Raw genomic sequence first — 25,757 nt, 5'->3', positions numbered from 1 at the left:
CTAGTAGCAGACACAAAGAAAACTACCGTAATCAGTTCAGTTAAATCTAAACTGGGCAACTTTTTCTTTTTCAACCGTAATAAATGGGATATTCGATTGACCTGTTATGACTCCAATTTTGGGTGTCCGCCCCCCTCTGCTGCTGCTACATCATTGTGGAAAACCTAGACGGCAGAGATATCTGCGGCTTATAGGTGACAGACCTATTCTAACATCCTCCAGAATCTTCATATTAAACAGTGTTTGTCTGGATCTCTGAAATCCACAGAAACCCCATTTCATCTGCGCTTAAACAAATATATACCTCGTCTTCAAACCAGGACAAACCTGCTGTTCCTGTTTGTCTTCATTTCAAGTTGACTAATGTAGATGGTAAATTATATTCAGATGGTTTAGATTATCACAAGCAGTAAATTTCTTTCCCAATTGACATTTTGACACAGTTAACACCTAATAAACACATACTAAAGAACATATATATTTTGTGCATTTATTTAAAGCACCATTGCAAAATTTGCCTCCACAAAAAAACATTAAAAAAGATTTGATAAAAAGAAAAAATTCTACATACATTGTGATGATTCAAGTAATTTACAGGTTCACTATTGTTCTGTCACAGTCAGGTCTGTCGGTGCATCAGCTGTTCAGGAAAATCAACATAATTTTTTTCTAACTGTACTTTTCTCTGCATCTTCAGACAATCTGCAGCAGCTGAGATTCTGGGAGGTTCAACACCAAAACCTGAAGCTTCAAACTGAGCCATCAACTGAACCAAGATGCCTTTCAAACTAGGGGTGTAGCGATACAATAATTTCACGATACGATATACAATATTCTGGTCACAATACAATATGTATCACGATATTTGTTGAGCGATACGATTCAGTGCATTTTTATGATTTTCTGAAAGATTTTAGAAGGACAGAGGGATTTTAGTGACATTTTGTGCTCCATAGACTTGAATTTAGTTAACTGAAAACTGATTAAAAGCACCAACTGATTGGTGACTCTGATTGGACAGTCAACAGTCTGCAGCTGGACAAAATGAATCAAAGATGCAGTGAGAGAATTAGTTTCTGTCAGTTAATTCATGTGGATTTGAAATAAAACTCTAAAGTTTAAACAGTAATCCAGGAGCAGAGTGGGGAGATTATCAGCCTCTGTAGACTCAATATGCAAATGATTGCACTTATGTTTTTTCTTTTGGACACTGTGGCTGCATTTTGGAGTAAAAATGCAGCCACAAATGCAGTCTTTTGGACTATGAGGAAGGCTTTTCTACCTTTGCTCCCGGAGTTAGCCGTGGCTGTAAGCTGCTTTCTTCTAACTACTAAAGTAGTGGCTCCGTCTCACCCCGTAGTGAGCGACTCCCTGCAGCTACGCAGCGCCGCTATTCCCCTGCTTGGATCTCTGAGTAGCTGCCTCTCAGACTCCCAGGATCTCATCGTTCTCTCACTCTCTGATCTTCTTTGTCTGTTGCTAATAAGAATGATCGATCAGCCATTGTTATCATGGAAATCCTCACTGCGCCGCGGGTTCCGGCTGCGGGTTTTTCCTGCTCAAAACACAGCGCCGCTGCGCCCCCGCTTCGGATGTTATTAACCCATGTTCATTCTTCAGGTAATCCTTTATATACAGAACAGAAACCGCTAAGCTAAAAACTAATTACGAAGTGAATGCTACCAGTCGAAATTTTCATTCATTTCGCGATCTCACTGCTTTTGCAGCTTCTCCGTTCGCGCCGCTACTCCTTTCCGCTTCTCCGTTCCGCTTCTCTTTCACGGTTACTTGCGCAACTTTATTTCGTTTCTCAGCAGCAAAATACAGCCCGTCGTTATTTATTGAAGATTTTACATTTCCAAAAACACAGGAATCTAATGTTTCGTTTCGTTTTGTGCGTTTGGAAGCTCATTCCCTCTCACATAATCGGAAAAGCCGGGGAATGGCAGCGCTTTTGACATTTCTCTGACATTCAGAAAAATATGGTTTACTAATTTTAGCATAGCCTAACTATGGTTATACTTGGCCAATTAACACAATTTAAAAGCTGGTGTGTAGTTTATAATGTGCACTTTAAGCTCATGTTGAAAGTGAGACTGAGGGAGGCGGAGTCTTGCTGCTACGCCGTAACAAACTAGACGTTAAAAAGAACTCTAAGGCTATGGACCCCTATGGTTTAACGGATGAAAAATCGATACTTTCCTAGGGCGGAAAATATCGATATATATCGCCGAATTGATTTATTTATACAGCCCTATTTCAAACTACAGTAGTCAACCAGCTCTGTTGGTAGATGTTATGGTGTCTCCTCAATCTGTACAGACAGACCTTGGTCGTCTTTGAATATACAGCTTTATGGTGTTTTCTTTTGTTAATTGATTATAGTAAATATTTGACCACCCATGTAAGTTTTAAGACATTTCATTGTTAACTTTAGGTAGCTTTGAAACCACCCATGTTAATCTGAACGTATTTTGTTAAAGATTCAACAGATTTGTTGCGTTCTTAAATATTTAATCTGTCTTTTGTGTAGTGAAATGAACATTAAAGTTAATTCAGGACATACTTTTGTCATCTTCTTCTTTCTACATTATAAATTGAATGATGCCTCTATTAAAATTATATACTGTATTTGTGACATCAAACTTTTTTTCTGTCATAAAGCCAGTTGTCAAACTATTGGTAAATGTTTGTAATTTACTTTCAACAAATGGAAACTAAAAAGGTATTAAAGACACTATGCAAACTCCTCATCTACCTCAACACAGGTAAAGCTTCGACTGTATGCAAGTAAATGTGATTACAATTGAGTGAAAATTGTACAGCAGGGCTTTAACTTCAGTTCATAAGGGTTGTTGTCCTCCAACCTTTAGATGTCTCTTTAACACACCCGAGTCAAATCATGAGGTCAGAGGTCATTAGCAGGACTCTGGAGAACTTGACTGGCCTAAGCAGCCATTTAATTCAGGTGTGTTGGACCAGGATGTATCTAAATGTTGCAGAACAACAGACATCGATGCCTTGATCTGAGGACCCCTTTAGAGGATCAGTGTGTTCCTGCAGCAGCTCCATTGGATCAGAGGATAGATGAGATCTGAAAGAGCCTGATCCTCCAGAAAGTGAAATAACACCAGACCCGATCCATCAGTCAGCCGTTTCGTCCTGTGTAGAAATGAATATAAAATGTTATTTATACACATAGAAATTCAATACATTAGAATCGAAAGGCAATTTATTTCACTTAGTGAATAAAGTAAAAGGCAAATCAGAATATCTCACAAACTATATAAATATCAGTCAGCAACATGACTTAGGAATTTGCATTATTTTTTCAGAGATTCATGTTAGGGCAGTGAAAGTTTTAATACATATGTAAAATTTATTTTTTTAAGTTACACGCTGCAGCTTTAAACAGGCTCGGTGTGAGAGTCACTACCAGGTGGAGCAGAAGCGGCGCTCTGTCTGTGAAATATTACTACCTGTAGCGCGTAGCGGCGGTTCAACAGCGAGAGCAGAACCAGCGTCTTACATCGCAGCTCGAAGACTTAAATAATTTTGCGGGTTATTTGTTTAGCTTTCTGACCGTCATGCTAATCCGGGTGAGTGTTTGTAGCTGTGCGCTGCTTTACCTGCTATGTGATCCTCCGTATGTCTTTTTTACTGCAGTGCGCCTCGATGTAGCCAAACTCCGTCAAGTATGACATTGTTTTTATGCCATATTAGATTCGTCGTGTTGATGCATTTTGACGTGCTTCACCCCACGTGCTTCAATTTTCCACTGCAACATGCAAACCAGTGTTGTGGTCAAGACCACCTAACCCAAGACCAAGCCCAAAGTGTATTGAGACCGAGACAAGACCAAGACTTTTAGGGTCCGAGACCGAGTCAAGACCAAGACCAGCGCCGAAATATGATCAAAATTACTTTTCAAATATATCTGAAAGATCCATATTCCCATAAAAGCACATAGATATTAAATACTTAATAAATTTAACTAATATTATTTTAACAAACTCTTTGTTCTCCTTTGCTTCCATCTCTGTGCTACGATTTGCGGTGGTCTTGTGCCATCCCTAAAAAGGTAACGCCCTGGGTGTTTACCCATGTTGCTCATGTCAGAAACCACCACTGTCTGCACCATTAAACATAGCAATTGAGGCAATGCCCTGACGGTAAATAACGCTCAACTATGAACACTGACCAAGTAGATACATGTATGCCAGTGGTTCCCAAACCTTTTGTCCTGCGCCCACCTCCCCCCCAGTGGTTTCCAAACATTTTCTGCCCCCCACAAATAGCTGTGTGGTTGAATGATGTGTTTTTGAGGGGGGGAGTCGACTTTTTGGGGGGCAAAATGAATCTATGTAGCTGAACATAGACAACAACTTAGCCTATAAGCTACTTGTTAACAAGCTTAAGGTGATGTATTGATATTAGCTAGCTAGTCATCTTTTAGCTAACTTTACCTGCATCAAACAGCTTTACTAAACAGTCTGTTAGTTTGGGGGGAAAACTTTGAAAAGTTCTTTGTGTTTTGCTGGTTTGCTGACATGATTCTAACACACCTGTGCAGCTCCACGTAGCAGCAGCAAGTTTCCTTCCTGCCGCACAGGTGTAAACCCAGCGTCATAGCGCTCATGTTGCGTTTACAGGCGGCTCGGAAAAACAGATTACCACATGTTAACAACTAGAGATGTGCCGATCAGGTGTTTTCCTGCCGATACCGTTTCCGATCAACCATGAGGGCCGATCACCGATACCGATCACATTATTATTATTTTTAATCATAAGCATCACCGGTTACATTATATGGAAAAAGGAACCATAAATTCACCTTAATTTAGACAAAAACTTGTTTTTAATAACTTTTTCCAAGAAAACAGGCATTGCGCAAATTGTACTGCTATCTGTAATACTATCTTTAACAGACTGAAAACATATGGAGGCTCTGAAGCGGCTAAATAATGCAAAGAGTCAAAATAAAACCTCTCAACATTGCCAAAATAATCAAGTATAAAACTTAACATTCAAAGGCAAATACAGGATCCATTACAATAAACAATCCTGAGTTACTGAATGAAAACTTCTTGATAGCATGGCGGCTAGCTGATTACTGCTAGTTCTGAGTGACTTTCTTACTGAGCGGAGTAATTATGCAGAACAAGGAGGATATTGATTATTTTTTCAGAGATTATCTGTCTCATGTTAGGACAGCGAAAGTTTTAATAGTATGTAAAATTTATTTTTTTTATGTTAGATGCTGCAGCTTTAAGCAGAGGTTCGGTGTGAGAGTCACTACCAGGTAGAGCAGAAGCGGCGCTCCGTCTGTAGCGCGTAGCAGCGGTTCAACAGTGAGAGCAGAACCAACGTCTTACATCGCAGCTCGAAGACTTAAATAATTTTCCAGGTTATTTGTTTAGCTTTCTGACCGTCATGCTAATCCGAGTGAGTGTTTGCAGCTGTGCGCTGCTTTACCTGCTATCTGATCCTCCATATGTCTTTTTTACTGTAGTAAGCCTCGATGTAGCCAAACTCCGTCAAGTATGGCATTGTTTTTATGCCATATTAGATTTGTCGTGTTGATGCATTTTGACGTGCTTCACTCCACATGCTTCAATTTTCTGCTGCAATACGCAAACTCAGAGCGTTATAGTTCCACACCACATCGCTTAGGATTTGTTGCTGCGCGCTTGCGCAGTGTTAAGGAACGAGGAGACCAGCTGCACAGGCATCCTGCGAAATGAGATGCAGGTGATCAGTTTGTGTGATCGGCAACAAGAGACCGTGATCGGTGATCACCGATCATACACTTTTTCACGGAAATCGGCCGATTTTGATTGGTGGCCCATCAATCGGCACACCTCTATTAACAACGAATTAAACGGTTTTAACTGCTGCAGAGGACACTGATATGGGAAGTGTGGAAGCCCCTACTGTATCAAATGGACAAGAGTTGGCCATCCTAAGGTAAAAACCCAGCGCATACAAAGTTTTTTTGTTTTTCTTTTTCATCCAAACGGCTTCCGCGACCCCCTGCAATGGCACGGCGCTTACCCTAGGGCAGGGTCCCCAAACTTTTTCCTGTGAGGGTCACATAACTTTTCCCTTATCTAGTGGGGGGCCGGAGTCAGTTTGTAACAGAAAAAGTGTGACGATTGCAGGAATGCCTAAATGTAAAAATGTATTGTTTTCCAGAAAGCACAATCAAATAACCCTCTCTGGGTTCTTCACAGAAAAAATACAGGAAATAACACTATTTATGAAATAAATACCGTATTTTCCAGATTATAAGCCGCCGATATCTCTGCCGTCTAGGTTTTCCACAACGATGTAGCAGCAGCAGAGGGGGGCGGACACCCAAAATTGGAGTCATAACATATCACATTTATTACGGTTGAAAAAGAAAAAGTTGCCAAGTTTAGATTTAACTGAACTGATTACGGTAGTATCCTTTGTGTCTGCTACTAGAATGTGGTAAATGAAAATGGGCGCTTTCTTTTTTTTTCTTCTTCTTCTTTAGATTTCAATGGCAGCTTATTGTTGCTCTACTGCCATCTATTGGATCCTAATTTCTATACCTCAAATTCTCATAATGATCAGAGTATTATTTAAAAAATGAAAAATCTTCTTTTTCCCCTCAATGCTATTTAACTGATCAACAACATTCTCAAATTTTAATTCCCTATTAAAACCTAATTCCTTTTTAATGGGAGCTTTCTTCTTTGATTTCCAATTTTGACTTTCAGTGATTCACTTCCTGCTAAAGAGCCCCCTGGTGGTTGAAGAAAAATTCTCATATAAGCCACACTGGGCTATAAGCCGCAAGGTTCAAAGCTTAGGAAAAAAGTAGCGGCTTATAGTCCGGAAAATGCGGTATATGAAAAAAAATCTAAATGCTCTCTGGTATTGTACAGGGGGGCGGACCAAATGTGGAGGCGGGCCGGATCCGGCCCGCGGGCCGTAGTTTGGGGACCACTGCCCTAGAGGGTGCACCCCACAGTTTGGAAACCTCTGATGTATGCTATTCTGACAGCGTATGGTAATCTGATAGAACAACGACTCTCAGTGACACTCCAGTCCTATCTAATATGTAAAGACCCGTGCAGAAGAATCATACTGCTCCTGAATATCGCATCACTACATTGCAGACTTTTGGACACAGCGTTGTCTCATATGTGCGACAAGTCAGTCAACACCTCCGCACAATAATTCAGAGCAGTGAATGACAACTTTTTTTCATCACAATGCTTATGTGTCTCTATACAGCTAGCTTTGCTAACATCACGTCAATGGAGCTTACCTTTCTTTGAGCTACTTTTCTAAGTGACGAAAAAAGGCGTAGTCCCCTCCGTCTGTGAAAGCGAAGCACTGCCGAGTTAGCTGTGGCCATCGGATTTCTTATGATTTATGCAGCGCTATTCTATTTCTGACTATTAGACAGACACCTTCTGCCGCTGAGAGAAAACCACTGTGCATGTCTTGGAGCGCCGCGTGCGAGTGAAAGGTGAGGGGGTGGGGGGGAGAAGGGAGGGGAGAAACAAACACTTTTGCATCCAGTGAAAACAAAGATGTTAACAAATAAACTGGATAGTATGCTGCATGTTTAGTGATATTTTCACAGTTGCGGTCTCGACCGGTCTTGAAATAAAATGCCGAGTCCTCAGCGCCCGAGATCGAGACCAAATGCGGTCAAGTTCGAGACGAGACCAAGACCATCAAAAAATGGTCTCGAGACCAAGACCGATCTCGAGTACTACAACACTGACGCAAACTTCCCCATTCACTCAGTGTGATATAGTTCCACATGACATCGCTTAGGATTTGTTGCTGCGCATTTGCGCAGTGTGAAGGAAAGAGGAGACCAGCTGCACAGGCAGGCTCCGAAATGAGATGCAAGTGATCGGTTTGTGTGATCGGCAACAAGAGACCGTGATCGGCGATCACCGATCATACACTTTTTCACGGAAATCGGCCGATTATGATCGCTGGCCAATCGATTGGCACACCTCTAATAATTACTCCATGTCTCATTATAATCGGAGAGCAAAGCGTGCCAGTTTAGCTCCTACTTACTTCAGAGGACAGACCACCGGGACGCTCCGTCTTGCTCCTGGGTTTGCCTGGCTTTTTTTCCGGCCAGCGAACCATTCCGCCACCCAGTGATCCTTTTTCAGACCACTTAGTCTCCTGTACCGCTCAAAAATGCACAATATGTCTAAAAATAATTTTAGAATATTACAAGGGAGTGCTGAGAAAAACACTAGACTCACAGCAAAACTCAGATTGCCCAGCTTTTAATAGCATGTAAACGGATCATCTGCACACAATTCTGGGAGCTTCCCCGAAGTGTCAAATGAGTGTCAAAAATACTTGTGCACTCGTAACTGGATGTGTGTGTAAATGCAGTTTTGTGTGTGTGTACCAGGTGACTTGTTTGTACTTTTTCAACATTAATAGGCGTAGGAGAAGATTTATTTTATTTTTAAGGTTTACAAATCCAGTACTACACACGCACAAATCTTTTTATGCACGCACAGATATTTTTAAGACTATTTTCACTCCATACTTTACCTACATGTAGCAACAGCTTGAATGCGCTAAAAGATTTCTAATATTTACATCCATGTCTCCTTGATCACAGGTCGCCTCTTTGGCAGGTCCAGGAGGGAAAGTCGAAGTGGAGCAGAACTTCCTTAACAGCAAGCTTAAGACTGTAACTGCTTATTTTGGCCACCTGATAAACCCTGATGCCTAGCATTTGCCGCTTAGGATTTAGGTTTTACGTCTTGTTTTAAATTTTCTCTGCAGAAATCCTAAAAGTCAAGTGAAAGCTTCTTTTTTATGTGCATTTTATCCTTATTTTTTGTACTTCTAAGCAAAAAATAAGGATAAAATTAAAGGTTTTATATTAAGTTACTTTTTGTAAAATTATTTTTTGAATTGCATGTAATAGTGTAGAAAATGTTTAGGACAAATTTGTATTAAAAAAACATGAAGTATGTCTTTTATAGGTTGTAAATGCAAGACTTTAAACATTCCAACAGTTTAATTAAACTTATCTGTACACTTAACAAGGTGATGCAGTGTGAAGACATTAATTGTTATAATCAGATCTCAAACCCTGAGGGTGGTTTGGATTGTTTATTAGGCTCAGCAACCTACTAAAGAAGGCTGGTTCTGTTCTGAAGATGTTGATGCAAAGAAGGATTCTTCATAAAATCAAAGTTATGGACAACCCTGACCATTCTCTTCATGAGACTGTTATCCAACAATAGCATGTATTCTTCAGGCTTCTTTTGAACACATATTTCAGTATCTACAATAATTTACATTTAATTTCCCTTTGAGATCAATAAGGTAGTTTGAACTGAATTAAGTTGAATTGTGCACTGAGTCAAGACACCTCAGCATTTTTGTCTCCGAGCATTTCATTTTAAGAATAGAAAAGGATTATCAAGTTTGGGGACAGAAGGGTGACTGCTTGCTTCTTAGCTGACAAACATGCATGTAAGTAGCCCAGTTTATAACGTACAGAGAGAGCATCATGTAGTTTATCACATAATGTATACAGCTGTATTCCACAAGTCAATGATCCTGATTCAACTGTGTTCTGCTGATTCCAGGACAGAACTGGAAATGCAAGGCTTTCATAACTGAAGAAACTCCAATATGTATTATGCTTTATATATTTATGACCACACCCTAATATTATGCATACAAGTGAAAAAGAGAGGGAAAACAGGTAGAGACAATAGAAACGAGATTACTCAGTGTACTATAATCAGTTATTTTGGAAGTTTAAACCTTTTCTTTTATTTGCTAACTGTCTCTGGATATTTTCATGTGCTATTTTAAAAACTTTTTTTCATCAAGCATTTCAAAACCAACAATTTTCTGTACTAGAGTAAGTAACTTTATTTTCATATTTGTTAATTTCACCATATCCTCTGAAAGTGGAAGAGAGGTAATCTTGCCTCTTCCTTGTGCCCCTAATAGCATTTAGAAAAACACTCTGCTCCCAAATCAAAACAGCCAATCAGAGCCACGAGGAGTGTTTTAGTGTGAACGCGATCATTGAAGTGGTAGCTACCCTAGTGAAGAAAAACAAATTGTATATTTCAAACATACTTACATTTGCTTAAGTACATTTTAAGTATATTAAGTATTAAGTACAATATAATAAATATAATTGTACCACAATACACTTTTAAGAAATAAATATACCACATAAAAGTATACTTTAAGTGAATATACTGAAATTTCAGTATGATTTAAATTTCATCTCAGTGTATACTTTAGGCGAATAAAGTATGCCTTTTTAGGTGCCTTAATCTTTTACTATTTTGTTAAAATGGCAAATAAAAAAAAGTTAATCTTTATAGTGGAACTTAATGTAATGTTGTTTAACAAAGAATTAAATGTGTTCATGTCTCAAAACATTGAACATTAACAGTTTAGTGAGAGGTTGTACAACAAAAACAATACTTATCCTTAACACTAAAAGTAGTAGGTATCTTCTGTTTCACATCTCTCCAACTGTGATCTGTTTTCAGTTTTTTACTAAAACACAGAAGCTGTTTTTACCCAATACATTTTCAGATGTATAAGAAGCCATCACTATGTTATGCAGAATGTTATTTTGGAACAACAAATTTTGTACATAGTGTATTTTAATAGTAGTTAAATTGTAGAAAATCACAATTCCGAAAAGTATTGTTTGTATATATTTGTAATATATTTTTAAAATGTATGTTTAAAATTTACATATATATTTTAACAAAGTGGATTGTTAAAATCCATCCATCCATTTTCTTCCGCTTATCGGGTCACAAGAATAGCAGCCTAAGAAGGGAGGCCCAGACTTCCCTCTCCCCAGCCACTTCTTCCAGCTCCTCCAGGGGAATCCCAAGGCGTTCCCAGGCCAGCCGAGAAACAGTCCCTCCAGCGTGTCCTGGGTCTTCCCCGGGGCCTCCTCCCGGTGGGACGTGCCCGGAACACCTCCCCAGGGAGGCGTCCAGGAGGCATCCTTACCAGATGCCCGAGCCACCTCAACTGGCTCCTCTCGACGTGAAGGAGCAGCAGCTCTACTCCGAGTCCCTCCCGGATGACCGAGCTTCTCACTCTATCTCTAAGGGAGAGCCCAGCCACCCTACGGAGAAAACCCATTTCGGCCGCTTGTATCCGTGATCTCGTTCTTTCAGTCATGGATGCCTGGATGTCCTACCCACACATTTCTTTAATAAAGTCCTGCCTGTCATTGCTAATGATCTGATCCAAATGGTAAACTCATCGCTCTCATCAGGTGTCACACAAGGTCACATGTGGGGTACCCCAAGGTTCAATCCTAGGCCCCCTCCTATTCAATATTTAAATGCTCCCACTAGTTCAGGTTATAACAGGAAATACATATTGTACACAGCTCTACATCACGATATCACCAGGTGACTCTGAACCCATCCAATCACTGAATAAATGAACAGATAAATGTGTGGATGTGCCAAAACGTTCTCTAGCTGAACAAAAACAAAACTGAAGTTATTATCTTTGGGCCTAAAGAGGAGCGATCTACAGTCAATGCACAGCTTCAGTTATTGCAACATAAAACCAGCGATCAGGCCCAAAACCTGGGAGTAGTGATGAACTGACCTGAATCTTCAGAGCCACATTATGACAATCACAAAGTTGGCGTTCTATCACCTGAAGAACATTTCCAGGATTAGAGGACTAATGTCTCAGCGCGATCTACAGAAACTCGTCCATCTTTAGCCGCATTGATTACTGCAACAGCGTCTTCACAGGTTTGTCCAATAAATCAATCAAACAGCTGCTCATCCAGAACTCTGCTGCTAGCGTCTCACTAAAACCAGGAGGATGGAGCACATAACACCAGTTATAAAGTCCCTACATCGGCTGCCTGTAGCTCAGAGAATAGACTTTAAAATACTATTGTTAGTTTATAAATCACTAAACGGATTAGCACCACAATACATTAAAGATCTGTTGTTGTTGTACCAATCGTCTAGACTAGTGTTTCTCGACCCTGGTCTTCACCGCCCCCCTATCCTGCATGTTTTAGGTATTTCCCTTCTGTCACACACCTAAATTGTATCTCTGGGTGATTAACAGGTTTCTGCAGGACTTGATGGTCATGCAATCATTTGAATCAGCTGTTCTGGAAAAGAGGCACATCTAAAACATGCAGAGCAGGGGGGCAGTGAGAACCAGAGAGAAACACTGGTCTAGACCCCTCAGGTCTTCTGCTTCTGGTCTGCTCTGCATCCCCAGAACCAGAACCAAATGAGAAGCAGCATTCAGCTTCTATGCACCACAAATTTGTAACAAACTCCCAGAAAACTGTAGCACAGCTGAAACACCGAGTCCCTTTAAATCGCGACTTAAAATCCACCTGTTCAGAGTTGCTTATGGCTAAATAAGGGTCCAATCTGCTTGTGTCCCACATCTCCACACTCAAAACACTTCATCACACCTAAGCTTGCATATACCATATATCCCTCCTCATGTTTAACATGGAAAGAGATATCGAACATCTGGGTTGGTGAATCCAGATGCATAAACATTTGTCTACGCAAAGACAGAACATGATTAAGTTTGGAATCTGTACATCCCAAACTGACAGTCTTGAACCACCAAGCCAGTCTTCTGAAGCGTTTCAGCACCTGCACTAGCACCTTGTTAGATACAAATAAATGATTCTGTCTTTTTCCTCTATCTCTTTTAGCTGCTTGCATGCTCACATGGACACACACATGTAAGGGTAAAGAAATTACATCACATGGGAATGCTGTCTTTGTGGGGTAACTTCTGTAGGAGCCAAAAGCAGTGGAAATCTACTGCCTGGGGCCACTTTGTGTTGTCCCTTAAAGGAATCCAGGATTGGTTGTAACATTAGACTTTATTTGAAAAATATTTATTTTAGACGTAATAACACTGTAGGCTATTTAGTTTTTATAAATTTTAATAAAATATTGTCACATGAACATCGCCATCGCCACACTGCAATGCATTCTGGGTAAATGACATCTAAAGGTTGACTGCGTTGGCTCCATCCAGCCAAAACGGCAATGAGTAACATCTTTAAGCCTTTTCAGTTTAAACCGGAACACGTTGAAAGCAATGGGAATGTAGAAATCACAAAGTAATAATGAGGATGCAGGTATTTTACTGCTGCTACCTTCAGCTTCATAAATGAAACAATGAATGACACATACCTGTGGTCGGAGTGTATGATCTGGTAAGGTGTTTTGTAACTGTGTCGGATCTGGTAACAGCTGTCTTTGGTCAGGATCAGGACTTCGGTTTGGAAGTAAACACCTGCGGTACTACTGCCGCAGAGCTCTTGGCATTTAAAAGAGCTTCCGGTGAAGTCTGTCTGATGTTTCTCCCAGCATTTTTTGCTCTCTAGTCAGCAGCAGTGGGTTTTAGGCACTTTGTGGATAAAAACTGTCAGCATGGCATTTGTTTTTAGCTTGTAAAGGTAACGATCAGCTGTTGGAGCTTTTGCCAGTTTTGCTTGTACAAATGAATCAAAGTCTTCTGGAGAGAAATGTTAAGAGCACAAATGTAGGTTCTTTGGACGTTGTGTCCAACTCTCTCCCACTGTGCCCTTCTTTCTTTCATGTTTGAAGCGATCCAGATTCACCTCACTGTTTTCTTTTTAAGTTATACCCAATAGTGACGTATGGCATTATCTAAAATTACACCAGTCAAACGCAATATGATAACAACTCGGATAAAGTCAGCCTTCCTGTGTTTGCTCTGTAAATTAAACAGTAGACACACCTGCATCATCAGCCCAGCAACTGAACAAATGGTGAACTCCATGGATAAAAATATAACAAGAAATATAACATTTTTGAAGAAATGATCAGCTTTGGCAAACAAAGCATTTTTTTTAGTTAGTAGGAAAATTACATTTTTAGGCCAACAACTTTAACTAATCTTGGATCCTTTTAAGGATTGATGGCAGTGGACCAGGCCTATAACAGTAAAATATTCCCTGTTGTTCTTAAACAGTGTTATCTTTTTTTTTTGGCTTTAATAAGCCATCATCACTAGTCATCATCAACAGGGCAAAACTCTGGACAATGTAATCCGGGTGGACGGAACAGCTAAAGGAGAAATTTGAAACTCATTTATTCCACTCCCACTTTCAACAAGTTGAGTAACAAACTCTGGCTGCTTGACAGAAACAACAACCCCCACCCATTCATACATAAGACATATAAAATGTTTCCGTGTCCCACTTTATTTTCAACTGCTAACAGCACCTACTTAACAAAGGCTGTGGAACCACTCTGTTTCTCAATGAAAGGGACGGTGTCCTGTCACAATTGTGCTTAAACCAAACCACAAAAATACCAATCTCTCATAACAATCTAAAAAGAACAGAAATAAGTGAAAAAAAATGTTAGAACAAAAGTTTTATATCAGTCCATTCACCACATGCAGTACAACTTCAAGCATAGAGTACAAAAAAAGAGAGAAAGAAACACATAAGGGAGTGAAGAGAGAGCATGATGTATGAAGAAAGACATTTAGATAAGTGGATATGGAATAAAGAAAAATAAGTCTGTAAATATAAGAATTTTTGTGGAAAATCTGGAAACGAACATTCTGTATGCATCTGATCAGATATTAGAGTCCAATGTTACTTATAAGAACAATAATAGGCCTGTCACGATAACAAATTTTGCTGGACGATTAATTGTCTAAAAAATTATTGCGATAAACGATGATATTGTTTCAAGACCTTAATGGAAATGACTAATAATACATGCGATTTCCGGATAGATGCACCTTATTTTCAAAAGAACACGTTACACTGGAACTGATAAACTAAATAAAACAACCAAAAACAAAAATAAAATGGATTCTCAGTCTCCATTAACAAAAAACGTACTTGAATAAAAACTAAACAACATAAAGCCAAAGTGGAAATAAATACTGCATTCAACCAAAAGAGTGCAGATTATGAAGTCTGTATAATATATTGCGCTTCAGTAACCACTAGATTTAAATAGAGAATACGGGCACATCCGACTACTTAATGCAGTAGCATTAGGTAGTCGGATGTGCCCGTTTCGCCCCTATTTTCCCCCTATGATAATCTTGGATCTAACCGATCATCCTGCAGTGTGTGGTGTGTTAAGGTAGATCGTCGTGGCCGCTTCGATCTAAATCAGGGGTTTTCCCCGTCTGGGAGCTTAACGCAGCCCGTTGAATGTGACAGGAAGCCAATCAGAAAGCGCGGATTCTCCTCCGTGCTTTCTGAGGGGAAATTACAGAGGGGAATCCCAAACAGCTGACACGCACAACATGAAGTCCAGAAGACATCGGAGATGATATGTGGAAACAACATTAATGTTTATTCAACATTTGCAAAGAATATAGAAATGACAAGGGGATGAGTTGGAGCTAAATTGCTACCGCAATTAATAAACCCGGTAAGTTTTCAGCTGTTCTTCGTTAAAGTGACATAAATAGGTGATAATGATGTTCATTCAGTCAGGACTTTACGCTGACTCTAGTCACATGCATCACAGGTAGATTCTAGTAATGCAGGGGTCCCCAAACTTTTTCCTGTGAGGGCCACATAACTTTTCCCTTATCTAGTGGGGGGCCGGAGTCAGTTTGTAACAAAAAAAAGTGTGACGATTGCAGGAATACCTGAATGTAAAAATGTATTGTTTTCCAGAAAGCACAATCTAATAACCCTCTCTGGGTTCTTCACAGAAAAAATACATGAAATAACACTATTTATGAAATAAATATCGTATTTTCCAGAATATAAGCCGCAGATATCTCTGCCGTCTAGGTTTTCCACAACGATGTAGCAGCAGCAGAGGGGGGCGGACACCCAAAATTGGAGTCATAACAGGTCAATCAAATATCACATTTATTACGGTTGAAAAAGAAAAAAGTTGCCAAGTTTAGATTTAACTGAACTGATTACTGTAGTTTTCTTTGTGTCTGCTACTAGAATGTGGTAAATGAAAATAGGCTTTCTTTTTTTTTCTTCTTCTTCTTTAGATTTCAATGGCAGCTTGCATCCATTATTGTTGCTCTACTGCCATCTATTGGATCCTAATATCTATACCTCAAATTCTCATAATGATCAGAGTATTATTTAAAAAACGAAAAATCTTCTTTTTCCCCTCAATGCTATTTAACTGATCAACAACATTCTCAAATTTTAATTCCCTATTAAAACCTAATTCCGTTTTAATGGGAGCTTTCTTCTTTGATTTCCAATTTTGACTTTCAATGATTCACTTCCCCCTGGTGGTTGAAGAAAAATTCACATATAAGGCGCACTGGGCTATAAGCCGCAAGGTTCAAAGCTTAGGAAAAAAGTAGCGGCTTATAGTCCGGAAAATGCGGTATATGAAAAAAAAATCTAAATGCTCTCTGGTATTGTTCAGGGGGGCGGACCAAATGTGGAGGCGGGCCGGATCCAGCCCGCGGGCCGTAGTTTGGGGACCACTGTAGTAAAGCATTGATTAATGCCTGATTTTAAAATTAGTTTACTGAACTTGTAGCCATTATTTTGTGCCCATGTGGCTGGACACCACACGGCACGATCGAACCGTTATACCTAGGATTTCTGTCTGCTAAGGTGTGGTCTCTCAGGGTTTGAAAATGGGCCGACAACTCGTGTAATGTGCGCTGGACATTAGACTAAGGAAATGAGGAAGGGAGGGTCAGTGGAGAGCACCGGAGCTGAGCCTTTTTTCATTCAGTGTCATCAACAGAAAAAAGGCTGGAAGAGACGATAAAGCCGATAATTAAAATGAGGTCGATAGGTTTAATTTATCGTCCGATTAATTGATTTATCGTTTATCGCGACAGGCCTAGACAATAACGTTTTGAATTTGACCATTTTCATCTTAAATCAGCAGTTTCCTCAGTGCCTTCTCAGGGGTTTTTTCTACACAGTTAAACATACAAGAAAACCAGTCAACCAAATTTACAAGTGTGTTTTGGATCGTTTTTATCCATGTAACATGAAGAAAACTATGTGGTTCTACAGTGGCTCATAAAGAAAAAATATAGGGCAAGTCAGTGTCAAACAGCATACTATTGCACAAGAACAAAAAAAAAATATAAATGCATTTCAATAAAATGTCCAGAGTTAAGGTGAAGCTAAACATGTAACTAATAAACATTCCTTTGCAATAACTTATTAAATATCTGGTTTCAAGAGACTGATACTATACGAGTCCTTTTAAAATAATTCCCAAAAAATTATCTGACCAACTTAAAACATAGTCCAGTCAGGGGTTTTCATGTGTCTTAAGAAGTAAATGTAGTGTGGAAACATAAGAAAACTACAAAAATACCTAAATATAAGAACCTGTTTGAACTAACTGGCCTCAGTTTGCATTTTAAAACCAACAGCTAGAAGAGTCAATGCTGTCTGTCATGTAAAATGCAGCCTTATTGTGTTTCATCAGCTGTACTTACAGACCAGCCAGAACGTACACATCCAGGGTTCAATCAAAGCCCAGGCCACAAATCTTTAAAAATATGGTAAAAACAGATACAATTTAAACAATTACTACAATTATGAATGTTTTGTGGCATAAAGATGGATACAATGTGTCACATTTTATGGAGATCAAATATAAACAGAAAAATACATAAATATATAAATAAGTCTAACATAAAGCTAATAAAAATAATCTTGACACTTAATAGAAAATTTATTTCAGAATGGTAAAAAACAAAACTGATATGATCTAAGACAATTTCATTCTATGATTTTATGGCACAATCCTGTGAAGGGTTTTACTTTGTTGCATTGTCCATTTAGGAGAAACCATTGTAAAATAACTTGTGGTGTGCTTTGTGCCATAATACTATCTCTATATCTGTCCACAAAGTTGTTTATTTTTAAAATAAATGCTCATACATGCTTAAGGTTCCACAGTTTGTCACTTCCCAAATACTCCCAAAGCTTGGGAAAAACAAAATAAAAAATCGACCCATGTCCATGTGTGACATTTTCAAGGGATTTCCAGACTTCAGATGAACCACTCCTTCTTGCTCTCATCAATAGTTTCAGTGAAGGCCGGGTCATTGACAATAATGGCTGCATCAGCACAGTTTGCTGAGTCTGCTCCCTTGGCCTCATTAGTGTGGTATGAGCCCTTGTGACGAAACATGTGGCGAATCACGAACACCAGGATGCACAGCACTGTCAAGATGACCAGGGAGATAATACCTGAGAAAGAAACAAAACAAAAGATATGCTTAGAAGGTCAAAACTGAAAGATGACGAAGTATAGAAATCGACCCAGAGAGTGAAGATATTAATGAAATACACACGGCCTAGTGCAGCAAGTTGATTTTGTTAATATAATGAACATTCTCAAATCTTGAGGTGGAACATCTTTTATTTTTACTGGTACTATTTGTGTATTAATTTCCTTATTTGTGTTATACTAAGTTGGTAACAAATTAGTGGATACAACGCTAATTATTGTATCCACTGTGTCCAGTGATTTGTGTCTCTTGTTGCTGTTTTAAAGGGTTTGTTCTTACATAGTTCATGCCAAATTAATGTCTGGTACTGGACTGCTTGGATACAATGCGTTGTCTATATTTTATTTTATTAGGCCCGATCAGCAAAGTGCTGCAAAGGCCTATTTTAATCTCAGGTTTTCTTATTATTTTTCTGACAAATTCCAGGACTTTTTGGATGCTTTAACATATTCAAAAACTCGCCAAACTTCACCCAAAATTGTCCCTCAACTAAAGTTTTCAGATTCCAGTGGAATCGCAACTGAGCGTGGCCAAACTGCTCTACAGTGCCCCCTAACGTGAGATAGGACAAACTGTAGGTCATAGAGATCTGAAATTTGGTATGTAGGTAGATAACCTCAAATCAATAAAAAAAAAGTCCTGTACTCCCTAAAACAGGGGTCCCCAAACTTTTTCCTGTGAGGGCCACATAACTTTTCCCTTCTCTGCTGGGGGGCCGGAGTCAGTTTGTCAGGGGTGAAAGTAGTTTTAAATTCTTGGGGGTACTATGACAAAAAAATATATATACACATGTCTTTGTGTGCTTTGTAGTTTCTGAGCTGATGAATTTTTTTGCGAAGCAATAAAAGCTGGTAGCTCTTGAATTGCTACAGAATAAAGCTGTATTTTCAGCCCACTGGCTGCAATGTTGACACCTTGAGATGCCATGAGACCTAAACTCTGAACATCATGGAATGGAGAGCATCCCAGTTTTCCATGTCTGACATATAACAATTTATTTTATCTTTTAAACTGGTTATATTGATCCTGTGTCCAGACAGAGGGACAATCAGTAGCCCAGCATCATGACCTGTTTGTTCTGAGGATCCTGCAGCTTCCACTTCTCTTCCTAACATGGCGCCTCCTCACTCTGACTCTCATACTGACAGGAGGAACCACAGAGCTCTGTTAGGTTAAAGCTCATCTTCTGAAGTTGGGATATTTTTCTCCAACAGGTTCCAGAGGAATCACCTCAAACCAGATGTTGGACTGGATTTTATTTCAATGTCATTTGTGAATGTTAGAGCCTCATTTTCAACAGTGGAGCTATAAAGGTTGAAAAAGGTTATTATTTTAGAGAAAGTCTCATCAACATCAATATTTCCACTAAATAAGAGGCAAAAAAAATTGTTTGATATAAAGGAAAAGCCTCTCAGACTCTGAGCTCAAAGCACCAAACAATTTTTTTATATTGGACACTTAATTTAATTTCACATAATTATCGCGGTAGAAGCCATTTGTTTGTTAAATACTTAATGAAACATATTTACCGTGTTTGATGTTTCTTTTAAATGACGTATAGGCCTACTCACAAAGAACGAGGTATTAGTCCAAGTTTGTCGTTTATTGAACGTTCAGAAACTACAGGGTCTGTGATGCACCAATGCAAAAGTAAAAAAAAGTCAAACCTGAACAGGTAATCAACTCTAAACCACTGGCACCTTTTTACTCTCCGTCTCTGTCAATTAAGCACAGCCGTTGCTATGGCAACCTCATGCGCTCCACAAGCCGACCAGAGATTACGTTAAAAACATAACATTCAGTCCGTTACGATATTAGGTTTGCAGGCTTGATATTTATTTTGCGATTATTAATAAACCTCATGAACACAGCGGTGGTTGATTAGTTAATTTTAAACTCCTGCTCTGCTAGTTATTTTGGTAATGGAACCGAAACGCACAGAATTGCGCAACACCTTGTTGAAACAATAATTACTGAGATTATTATTGTTGTTGGGTCATTAATTTGAACATGTTTTGTTGATTTTTTGTTATCGTTCTTTAATAAAGTTACGAACGTTTTGATAAGGAGTCAGAAGACGTGCTGATCTCAGCGTCCTGGCGGCGTTCAGTTTGTCCCAATGCCGAGATCGACTCAAAACCTTCCGCGATCAACATATTGCGCCCCTGCTCTACAAAGCATGAACAGTTCAGAAACAATATGAAATGAGAAAAAAGTTATTTATTAACTGATTAAGTCGTGTTTTAGATTGTTCTTGAAAAACTAATCAGTCACGGCTGATTAGTGGGTGAACTCACTGCTGCACAGTGAATCCATTGATTTTTTTTACAGCAGACAGCCGTTCCTCTGCTGTCAGTGGGTTGAGGGAAATACAGCTTTATTTTGTAGCAATTTAAGAGCTACCCAGCTTTTATCGCTTCGCAAAAACACACACACACACACATTATATATATATATATATATATATATATATATATATATATATATATATATATATAGTCATAGTACCCCCAAGAATTTAAAACTACTTTCACCCCTGCTAAAAAGGATATCCCACCCAATTCATAGGAATGGGTCCGAGTGGTTCCAGAATGCATTCTCCTCCTCAGGGTGAATTGTTTGGCTATATGAAAATGGAATATTGAAAAAGTATGCATGGTGTAAATGAATGGATAAAAATATTTCATTTTTCCTACAAAGAATGTTTCGGAAGGTTAGATGAAAGCAAGAGAACATAGGGAAAGACAAAAAAAATGCTAAATATAAATCTGTTGTTGATAAATTACAGGCCTTAATATGTTTTATATTTTTGTGTGTTTGAATAAGCAAATTATTTTCTTAAAAGATCAATCCTTTTAAGATTTAAAATTTAATCAATCAATTTTATTTGTAAAGCACCCTTCTAAAAGTAGCTCAAAGTGCTGTACAGATCAATAAAAACAAGCAAAAACAATTACCCACCCCAACCTCACATGGAAAAAAAACACAACTGCATGGAAAATGCACAAACTAAGCAGACATCATTCAATTCAGGAAATACAGTTGAAAAGGTGAGTCTTGAGCTGCTCTTAAAGACAACATTTTCTGCAGTCCTCAAGTTTTCTGACTGTTCCACAAACGTGGACCATAATACTGGATGGGTAATAAATGACTAAAACTAGAAGGTCACTCTAAAGCTTACAATAGGATTTATAAAGACATATGTATATGTCAAAACAAGAAAAACAAAACAAACCGTAGGCAATTTCTATTTGCTTCTTCTCTTTCCCTCTGTCTGAGCCTCACTGTGGTGCATCTTTAATTACTCACTGTGGTGCAGGACTTTAATTAATGTCTCTGTAGGAAACATACATCTAAATCAGTGGTTCTTAACCTGGGTTCGATTGAACCCCAGGGGTTCGATGAGTTGGTCTCAGGGGTTCGGCGGAGCCTCTGCCGCGGAGGTACAGACACACTTGTGTAAAGTCGTGATGACGCCCCGCTTCGCCATCACTTGCTGCAGAGGATCACGTTACATTGTTTAGCCAATCAGAGCTGCGGAGGAGCCCTGATTGAAGGAGCTCCACTCTCAGCATGGATTTGAACTTTTGTCTTTAATTACTTCAGCAAAGCTCACAGTTTTTACCAAATTCTATAGTCTAATTCTGCTCCTTAGTCGCATCTTTTCGGGGTTGGTACTGCCTCTAGTGGTGTGGGGGTGGTAACACAGCTAATATAAACAGATACCGCAAAGTATTTTGTGTGTCGGGGGTGAGGGGGGCTGGTGGAATGAGAAGGGTTCGGTGAATGCGCATATCCAACTGGGGGGTTCGGTACCTCAAAAAAGGTTAAGAACCACTGATATAAGAGTAGCATCTGCAACGATACAGCAGCGTGAATTATGTCTGAACAGTTTTAGGTGAGGTTGCCATATATTCTCTCTCTAAGTGAGAGAATGTTAGACCCTCTCACTTAGCTGGCTGCCTCCATTGCCACTTCAGCTGTAAATACATTTGAAATTAAAAAATATTTACCTGCCATTACTGCAAAATTCTGATGAACAGCATCACCTCCAATCTTTTCGTCTTTGAAGGGAAAAACTGCGCCACCTGCAGATAAAACAAATACGTTAACCATTTGAACTAGTACATGTTACTACATTCTCTGATTATCTGAGTGGGATTCTACCAGCTTCCATTTGCCAGAGGTCACTAGCAAGGGGCATGGGGGGAATGGTCAAGGGTGAGGCTCCACAGTTGGACTGGACCAAGATTCCATGGATGCTGACTGGAGCAGTCATGCCTGAGCGAAGTGCAGCTTTCAGTGGTGCCACATTATTCAGCTGAACTCTGGATAAGCATCCAACAAAGCCTGGGCTGTTGTAGCGCTCTATTAGAATGGGGTCAATCTGTCCCGTTTCTACAACAAGAAAAGAGGCTCAGAGCATCACAAAGTCAAACAAACTGTGTATTAACAATAAACTGTCCAAACTTCTGAAAGGTTCATTGTCATCTTCAAAGTGGATTGTGTAGATTACACTGACAACAAATTTGTGTTTAAATATAAAACTTACATATATATAAAAATGTATACTACAATACTATGTTCTATAGTATTGTATTATTTTGTATTTATTCATTCATTGCTGCCATATTGGGGTGATGGAGAAAGGATTTTGCCCTGCAATTGGTGGGTGGCCGAGTCACTGTTTTAGTTGAAAATCCACACAAGTTTTTATACAAGTAGCAAGAGGTGAGGAACTGAGAGACAAAATCTAACCAAATATTAAAAGCAGCACAGGGATCAATAACTAACAGAACACACAAATGTCTAAAAACAGAGGGTCTACTAAAATAGAAAAATAAACAGAATGAGAAATAATTGTAATTGCTTACTCTATGGTAGCAATGCAATAAAGGAAAAACCGCCAGCCAGGAGAAGTCTCACTCAAACTGATTTGAACTGCAGCCAAGAACTTGGGCCTGGTCCCAATACTCCATAAAGTGTGTACTCAAAGTGAACAAGGGTTTGAGTGTGCAGGTTACAAGCGTGCACAAATTTGAGAATTGGGACAGTGCGCCTCAGTGCCACAACGTTAACATCCGAAATGGTGGGACTGGCTATTGTTTAGCCCTTTGTACTGCTAAAAAGTACAACAATAAAAAATAATTTTAAATGTACAGTACAGGTAATTTTACTCAAAAGACTTGAGTGGAGATATTTGGCTATTTAAGTGTGTTTCTTACGACTTGTTGAATACAGAGCAAACTTTGATGTTTTCACAGATGTACAGTTAGAGTGGAACAAAATGATTTTAATACTTTACATGTGGAAAGTTTTTTTTTTGCAAGCAGCTTGCTTGGTAAACACTGCCACATTTCCAACAGCAACTATTTATTGTACAATGATTGTCAAAAGTCTTAAATCTTCAAGGCAATTCTTCCTACTCTGATTCAGCTAATTAAAGGCATCATTGCAGATATATCCAGCTGTTACTCAGAAAGAACCATTTCTGATTATGAATAGCTGTGACTTTAGAGAATACAACAAAAAATTAATAAACACCGACATCAAATTTCTTCCCTTATACCCTGAGATGAACATTTATTCAAAAATCAAAATAACTGTAAAGAAAATAAGAACCAAATACGTTTCTTTTCACATTTAAATTCAAAAATACTTTATTAATCCCAAAGGAAAATTAAATGTAACTCATTAATTCAGGACTCTGTGGTTGACACCATCCAGACCTGTAGCCTGGTTTTGGTTCAGTCTCTCCAGCTGCCTCTTCACTTCTAGATACAGAAAAGTGGGAGGTGGAGGCAAAGGGAGCAGCAGCATCTCCTGATTTGGTTGAAGACAAACTTGTGGAAGCAGACGAGTCCATGACTGAGGTGGAAGATAGGACATCTGAGGGTTGACAGGAAAGCTGTGAGTCAGAGGAAGGTGGGATGTCTGTATGGCTGGAGACAGGAGAGGATGATGATGAGCTTGTTCCTGAACTGCACCTATTGAAGAACGTGTTCAGCTCTATCCAGACTTCCATCTGTCTGATCCTCCTTTTGCTTGAAGCCTTACCACACATCTCTGATATTGTTCCTCTTCAGTTTATTCTCCAGCTTCTTCCCGTACTTCTCTTTGCCGTCTCTAATCTTGACCTTGAGCTTCTTCTGCATACTGAATAACTAACTCTCTGTCTCGTTCCTTAAAGGCTCTCTGCTTCTGGTTTAACAGTTCCTTTAGGTCACTGGTGATAAATGGTTTATTATTCTGGAGGCATCTCACTGTTCTGTTCTGCCGTCTACACAGAGGTTTATACAGTCAGTCACACACTCAGTCATGAGACTGATGTCATCTCCACGAGGCTGACAGAGAGTAGTCCAATCAGTTGCTTCAAAACAACCCTGGTAGGCTTCTTCTGCTTCCTGTGAACATTTCCTAACAGATCATCTCTTCATCAGGGTTGTGTATTCAGAGCAGAGCAGATCATATGTTGATTTGATTTCCCCAGAGGAGACATTGTTTTCTCAGATGGAGCAGCTATTAGTTAGAACAATAAGATCCAGAGGACCCATTGTTATTCTGCTTAGCAACCCAGAACAGGAACATTTAGCTTCACTCAACCAAGAATAGTTTCTCTGGATCTCAGGATTTCACTCTGCCCAGAGCAGAAATTAGAACAAACTTAGAATCCGGAGAAGCTCATCTAGAGAAACTACTCATTACTTTTTATAATTTTTTCTTGCTTTTCTTTTATTTTGTTTGTATGTCCTCTAATTCATGTAAAGCACTTTGAATTGCCTTGTTGCTGAGAATATGCTAAATAAATAAAATGTATTTAAAAGTGTTGAGAGAGTCAGGCATGATTAAAATCACCAGATATTACCACAAATGCATTGGTGTGTTGTGTCTGTATCCTAGCAACAACAGAATTAATGACATAGCATGCATTATCGACAACAGCTGAGGATGGAATGTAAACAACTGGCAAAATAAAACTGGTGAACTCTCTTGGTAAATGATAATATTGTCGGAAACTTACTGCCAAGAGCTCAATGTCTGGACTGCAAAGACAACATTTCACAGTAACATGCTCTGGATGACACTATCTGTTATTCACAATCACTGCTAATCCACGTCCCTTCCTTTTCCTGCTGCTCTTTAAATCTCTGTCCGCTCATATAGCCTGACCATCTTTTGGTTATGCTCATCCCAGCATACCAGCTGCTGCTCACCAGACAAAAGCCTGTGGGGAAGAAGGTGAGAGTGTGGCCTGAGGGAGCCATCCCAGGTGAAAATAAAGTATACTTTAGTATATTTCAAACATACTTACATTTGTGAAAAAGTACATTTTAAGTATACCAAGTATTAGGTGTACTACCTATAAATATATCTGAAGTATACTAAAAGTATACTTGTACCAATTTTGAAATTAGAACTTTAAGCACACTTAAACATAATTGCACCAAAATGCACTTTTAAAAAATATATTA

At 39.1% G+C, this 25,757-nt stretch overlaps 2 protein-coding genes across 3 annotated transcripts in view; one reads left to right on the top strand and one right to left on the bottom strand.

Annotated features, from left to right (window-relative positions):
* tgs1 (trimethylguanosine synthase 1) overlaps positions 1-9,241 on the top strand; it is a 110,038-nt gene extending 100,797 nt beyond the window's left edge. Inside the window, exon 14 of the mRNA XM_008433524.3 lies at positions 8,642-9,241. Coding sequence (XP_008431746.1) covers positions 8,642-8,755 — 114 coding nt within the window. The 3' untranslated portion in view covers positions 8,756-9,241. The remainder of the gene's footprint in view (positions 1-8,641) is intronic.
* Positions 9,242-14,245: 5,004 nt separating this feature from the next.
* The window catches only part of cntnap2b (contactin associated protein 2b), a 99,457-nt gene continuing 87,945 nt past the window's right edge, over positions 14,246-25,757 (bottom strand). The window contains exons 23-25 of one of the 2 annotated variants that reach the window (XM_008433525.3): positions 22,453-22,683; positions 22,299-22,373; positions 14,246-18,244 (exon numbers count right to left, since the gene is read on the bottom strand). In XM_008433525.3, the coding sequence (XP_008431747.1) occupies positions 18,045-18,244; positions 22,299-22,373; positions 22,453-22,683 (506 nt within the window). In that variant the 3' untranslated portion in view covers positions 14,246-18,044. Of the gene's footprint in view, positions 18,245-22,298; positions 22,374-22,452; positions 22,684-25,757 lie in introns of those variants that run through there. The other variant, XM_017309994.2, reaches the window with a different exon arrangement.

This window comes from Poecilia reticulata, chromosome 17, assembly GCF_904066995.2.
Source record: "Poecilia reticulata chromosome 17, P_reticulata-male-v2, whole genome shotgun sequence".
In the NCBI taxonomy this organism is placed as follows: domain Eukaryota; kingdom Metazoa; phylum Chordata; class Actinopteri; order Cyprinodontiformes; family Poeciliidae; genus Poecilia; species Poecilia reticulata.
The sequence above is the reverse complement of the archived record's forward strand: the minus strand, read 5'-3'. Positions and strand labels throughout refer to the sequence as shown.